The sequence below is a fragment of the Pollicipes pollicipes genome, unplaced genomic scaffold, assembly GCF_011947565.3.
Source record: "Pollicipes pollicipes isolate AB1234 unplaced genomic scaffold, Ppol_2.1 Scaffold_6686;HRSCAF=7923_pilon_pilon_pilon, whole genome shotgun sequence".
NCBI lineage: Eukaryota > Metazoa > Arthropoda > Thecostraca > Pollicipedomorpha > Pollicipedidae > Pollicipes > Pollicipes pollicipes.
In genome coordinates, this window is record NW_023596921.1 from 19,132,354 (window position 1) to 19,138,361 (window position 6,008).

General features: G+C 64.7%; 1 protein-coding gene across 1 annotated transcript; it reads left to right on the top strand.

The window, feature by feature from the left end:
* The first annotated feature begins 908 nt into the window (after positions 1-908).
* On the top strand, positions 909-3,712 carry LOC119107638 (apoptotic protease-activating factor 1). Its single transcript, XM_037231148.1, has 4 exons — positions 909-945; positions 1,404-1,549; positions 1,724-1,865; positions 2,286-3,712. Exons 2-4 carry the CDS (start codon positions 1,424-1,426, stop codon positions 2,540-2,542), a joined length of 525 nt encoding a protein of 174 aa, XP_037087043.1. The 5' UTR covers positions 909-945; positions 1,404-1,423; the 3' UTR covers positions 2,543-3,712.
* Positions 3,713-6,008: the final 2,296 nt, after the last annotated feature.

Genomic DNA, 6,008 nt, shown 5'->3' on the forward strand with positions numbered 1-6,008 from the left:
TGATATTTTTTGTCCTTGGTCGCCTCACGGCTTGCGGAATCGCAGGATTTTAATGACGCTTTTATGACGTCATGAATGCCAAGGTGACTCGAATACTCTCCACGATATACCTTTCTCTATTTTCGCGGGCGTGTAGCTCAGGAACTACAGGGGCTGAGGTCTTAAGAGGGACAGGATGCGAATAGCACCGAAAGGTCTCCAAGGTGGCTATTTCGGTTCAAACCCCATATCAATGTGCAACACTCCCTTTAATTGCAACGTTCGTGCGCTTGTAAGCCCTTTGCCCCTGTCGTGTGTTATTTCTGGTGTCGAACCAATCCTCTGGAAACGAGGAGCAGGGAACAAGGGCATCTTAAAGTCCAACATCTATGTGATATCGGTTTCCCCTGTTACCAACAACAATGAGCTCTGTCCCGAGCTCAAGCCAAATGTCATGATCACGGCCGCGAACAATTGTGTTGGTAACCACATTCTCGAAAGACGAAAGCTTAGATGGAAAACAGGACTACGCATGTCTATATCGGCGAAGACCACCGCCCTGCCGCAACAACGAACGTGGCAGGTGCTCCGCAGAGCCATTGGTGTAGCGCAGGGCGGCCCTGGTTTGCCACACCTCCTCCGCGCGAGCACGTGCTCTGCCGCCTGCCCTGCCCACTGTATGACGGCGATGAGGCGGAGCCTGTGACGCCACCTCGGATCGACCTGGCGCGCCCCTCGCCGCCGCCGCCGCGGCGTCGGCGCTCCGTCCCGTGACGCGGCGCACGCCCCGCCGCCAGGTGTACCTGGCCGCCTCCGGGAAGCTGCTGTCGGCGCACGTGGCGCACTCGGGCTCGACGGTCACCTGCTACCGGATCGTGCGGCTGGCGGCGGCGGCGCGCGCGCCAACGGCACCAGCGGCCGCGGGCGAGTCGCCCTGCCCGCCCGACCTCGTCGTGGTCACAGCAGGTCAGGCCGCCGGACTGGCGCAGACGGCCAGGAGGCAGGGCCATCGCATGTCGTCATTGCTCGTTCGGAAAACCGCTACCTTTGCCTGTTTGTGGTTTTGCGGGGCTGGCGGTTTTCGGGATCGGGGACGTGCTGTTGATGGGAGGACGGCAGTCCGGCACGGTAGCTAGCAGGGCGCAGCTCACCGGGCGGCCTCGCGCGTGCAGTCGGAACGCGGAACGCCCGGCAGCGCCTGCGGCTTCGTCCCCCACACTGTTCAATGTTAAGTTCTCGGCGGGTTAATCGCTGCAGCTAGCTGCCGCGGGTCGGCAGCGTCGCCATGTTAGGTGAGAGTCGAGACGAGAGTAGATGTTTCCTTTGGAGGAATCGAACCGGTATTCGTGATTCGATGTATGACGTGCTACGCATGGGACGGCTCTCGACCGCCTGCTGGTCACTGGACGCCTGCTGGCCGGCAGCCGTGGACGGCAAGGTGAAGATGACGCGGCTCTCGACGGGCGCCGTGGTCAAGTCGTTCACGCTGGACCAGGGCCCCGTGCGGACGTTCCAGCTCTCCGGGGACGGCTCGCTGCTGGTCACCGGCCATGACGACGGCGACGTGGTGGTGAGTGCGCCAAACAGAGCTGCCCTCCGCTGGCGGCAGGTGGATGATGTGCACCCCCCCCCCCCCCCAAACGGTGGGGAGGGGAGGGACGGGCGCCGGATCGCGTGCTCGTCGCCGCGCCGTGGCCGGATCTGCGCGTGCGCGACGAGTGCTAACGTCCGCCCGCCGCCGCAGGTGACGCGGACGGACATCCTGTGTCCGCCGCTGGTGCTGAAGCTGCACCAGAGCTGGGTGCACGACCTGGCCGTGTCGCCCGACGGTCGCACCATCGTCTCCGTCGGCGACTGCCTCGCCTGGTGGCGACTCTCCAACAAACGTGAGCCGCGCATAGGGCCGGGGCACGGCGCTGTGGCGACGGGGCTTCATGTGGCCGCATGCGGTGCACGCTGCTGCGGCTGCTGTCAGTGTTTATGAACGCGCCGCGCCCTGGCCTGACGTGTTGACTGAGGCGTAGATGTGTGGTGTCCTCGTGGAAAGTCATATGATAATTGTTACGGATTTTCTGCCTCCCAAAACAAGGGTGCACCAGCGATCACGTGGATTCGTCATAATTGTATTCCTGGCTTCGGTTTGCGTCCTCGTTTTGCGGGTGGACTGTCCCTGCGATGTGCCGGTCTCTGGCGCGCGTGACCTGTTGGCCTTGCGCTGCCCGTGACTGCTGTCCGGTCCCCGTCGCCGGGTATGCCGTGCGTGCCACGGCTCACACCTCACCTCGACCCTCCCCCCTTCCCCACAGAATGCACGCCTGAGCACGGCCGCCTGTCGGCACAGGCGCCGGGCTCGCCGCGCCTCCGGCCGCCGGAGAAGCAGTACTTCTCGTACTGGTCGGGTCGTCCGGTGGAGCCGCCGGCTGGTGGCGGGGTCACCGCCGAGCTGCGTCAGGTGTTTGCCTTCCGCGGCACGCTGGCGCGGCGGCTGGCCGTCGACGACGACTGGACCACGCTCGTCACCATCGACGACGCCGGCGTGCTCTACGTGCTCCAGGTCATGTGACCGCGCTAGCGGCTAGGGGAGCGTGGACGCTAGCGGCCGGCGCAAGTAGCTGTGGTGCAGGCGGCGCTCGGGACGTGGCGACGGGCTGCGCTCGCGCGTCGGCCGATGCGAGTCCGCGCGCGACGTCGGCGCTCTGGTGATCTCAGATGACTGGGGGCATTTGGCGAACAGGCGCTGGCGGTCACGACGTCGCTCACGGTGTACAAGTCAGCGGTCCGCCCTCCGCCTGCTAATTCGCTCAGTGAAGATCGCACGGACGCTCCGCGGTGAGAATGACGCGTTACGCGGTCCCGGCTTCCAGCGTTGCCATGGAGATTCTCCGCGACGCCTGCCGGCCAGTCGCGCTTATCTTTCGCCCCGCCGGCGCTGGGCGGGGCCAGCCGCGGCGTGCGATGGGGCTGGAGGAGGGCGCGCCGGCGGGGCTGTGATCAGTGTGAGTCGCGACCGGGTGAGCGGGCCAGCTCAAAAGTGAGGTGATGAGGCCCGGCCCTCCACCGGTTGCGGGAGCGCACAGGTGGACCAGTCTTTCGCCATGTGTGCCTTGCGCAGTGGGCTAGTCAGTGGGGACCGCGGCGCCGCGCGAACGGTGGTAGAGTAAGAGTGATGTGCGTGCTAGGGAGGGCGATGGGCCGCCAATGGCAGCGTTCCTCGGTAGTAAGCTCGTGACGCTGAAGTCCCGTTCACTTTGGTGCATTTCAGGCCGTTTTTCGGCATACCCTGTACCCAGGGCGTCAGATGAATTACGTACAGCACTCACTTTCGTGCAAGGCTTTGGACCCTTGCCTTTAATCTAATGTTAGCGACAGTTATGGACGGTTACTTGCCTTGGCTCACAGCTGACATAGCTTAGCCTACTCAACTTTCGCCAGGCCGCTGTCGAAATTCCCGCCCTCTGTGACGGTCTAGCTGCAGTCTTCCAGGTCATGTACAGCATTATCCGCCGCAGATTGATTTTTCATTGGCCTCCAGAATGAAATGGCGCCACACAGTTTTGCCCGGGGCCACGCTCGAAGCCCCCGGCGTACGACAGGCTGCCGCCCGCAGAGAACGGACGCAACAAAGTGAATGGGGCTTGAGCTGCCTCCGGGTTTGACTGTCCGACCTGACGCTCGAGAGAAGCCCCCGGCTGCCGCTGGGGCGCCGGGCTATTCCGTGCATGCTGTGGGGAGGCGGGGGGGGGGGGGGGGGGCTGCTTTGCGGGAATCGCCCAGCGGTGACCCGTGCCCGATTCCAGAAGCAAACAGCTGGTTGTGTGTGGCTGTACCCGGCGTTTTGAATGATGAAATGTGCGAGATTGTTCAATCGTGAGACTTTTCTCGCAGTTGCTTGTATTTTTTGAACGACGCCTTACGTTGATGGTGATCGCACGAGGATGAGTGCCCTGGAATTTACATTTCGTTCTAGATATCGTTAAATTCAAAGGAGATTGGTCCTCCGGTGGTGCCTTGCCAACTTTTTGTACCAGACAACGGAAATAAATGCGTTAGCAAACCGTTTGTTTTCTTTAGAGCGGTAAAGTATCACGAGTTTTCCTTCGGAAAGAACAAGCTAGAAGGTAGTAGACAGCGCAAGCACTTTTTACCTAGATCTGCATAATGCGATCCGAAATGTTTGCCGGCATTGCCCACAAGTGCGTGTTTGCTCCTCCCCTCCATTGTTGGTGCGATCTGCTCCTCCCCTCCATCAATCCGCCCGAAATGATCTGCAAAAAGCTGCTAAGCTCCAGCTAGAATTTATCCCTGCTTGCTTCCATTCCTATGCCATCGAGGCACGTAAAATACCGCCTGTCTTTTCTGCCAGATGCTGGCAGAGCTCTTATTGCAGTAAACTGTCACTGGAAGCGTCATTGTTGCACTGACGGTGTTCCCTCGTCCTGTCTAGGCGGTGCGCCCTTTTCCGTTGTGGCGCACGGCTCCCTACCGGATTCGTCCGGGTGTCGGTCCGCACCGGCCCGTAGCGACGCGTCAGCGCTGGGCGTGCTGACGACGGCCCGTAGCGCCATGTCGAGCATGCTGACATCCCGCATCCCCGCCCCAGCGCTGGGCGTGTTGACGTCCCGCATCGCCACCCCAGCACTGAGCGTGCTGACGACGGCCCGCATCGCTGCCCCAGTGCTGGGCGTGCTGACGGCGGCCCGTAGCGTCATGTCGAGCGTGCTGACGTCCGGCATCCCCGCCCCAGCGCTGAGCGTGTTGACGTCCCGCATCGCCACCCCAGCACTGAGCGCGCTGACGACGGCCCGTAGCGCCGCCTCGGTGCTGAGCGTGCTGACGGCAGCCCTGCAGCGCCGCCTCGGTGCTGAGCGTGCTGACGGCGGCCCGTAGCGCCGCCTCGGTGCCGAGCGTGCTGACCACATCCGGAGTGCCGTGTATGACGTCACGCCGCAGCTTGTGCCGGCAGACGTGCCCGGGCCGCCGTAGGATCCATTGCGTCACGCTGACGTCACCAAGTCATCCTGCACGCTCAGCTGGGAGCTAGGCTGGGAGGCGGTATCAACGTTCCAGACGCCTCTCCACTGACAGACGGACTGCCCGCCGCTAACTCGCCATACGGCCGGCTCTCTTTATTTCACGCGAACACATTTGTCAGCGTCGGCAGGTCAGGCGCCGGCCGCCAGGCAGGACAGGCTGCTGTGGTCCGCCTTGGCGCTGGCGGTCCGTCACAGCAGGCGCCGGCCGGTCCAGCAGGTCAGGCTGCGGTGGTCCGGCACAGCAGGCGCTGGCCGGTCCGGCAGGTCAGGCTGCGGTGGTCCGCCTCGGCGCCGGCGGTCCGGCACAGCAGGCGCCGGCCGGTCCGGCAGGTCAGGCTGCGGTGGTCCGCCTCGGCGCCGGCGGTCCGTCCACAGCAGGCGCCGGCCGGTCCAGCAGGTCAGGCTGCGGTGGTCCGGCACAGCAGGCGCTGGCCGGTCCGGCAGGTCAGGCTGCGGTGGTCCGCCTCGGTGCCGGCGGTCCGGCACAGCAGGCGCCGGTCGGTCCGGCAGGTCAGGCTGCGGTGGTCCGCCTCGGCGCCGGCGGTCCGGCACAGCAGGCGCCGGCCGGTCCGGCAGGTCAGGCTGCGGTGGTCCGCCTTGGCGCTGGCGGTCCGTCACAGCAGGCGCCGGCCGGTCCAGCAGGTCAGGCTGCGGTGGTCCGGCACAGCAGGCGCCGGCCGGTCCAGCAGGTCAGGCTGCGGTGGTCCGCCTCGGCGCCGGCGGTCCGGCACAGCAGGCGCCGGCCGGTCCGGCAGGTCAGGCTGCGGTGGTCCGCCTCGGCGCCGGCCGGTCCGGCAGGTCAGGAGGTGGTTTGCCTCGGTGCCGGCGGCCCAGGCTAGCAGCGTCATGTAGCTGACAGAGCCCGGCGACGCATCGCCACCGGTGGGATCCGGGGACGGTAGCGGTTCGGTCTGTGCTGACGTCATACCAGCGACAAGGCCACACGCCGAGCACGGTGCCGTGGGGCACGTGGACGCCCTGGCTCAGCCCACAGCC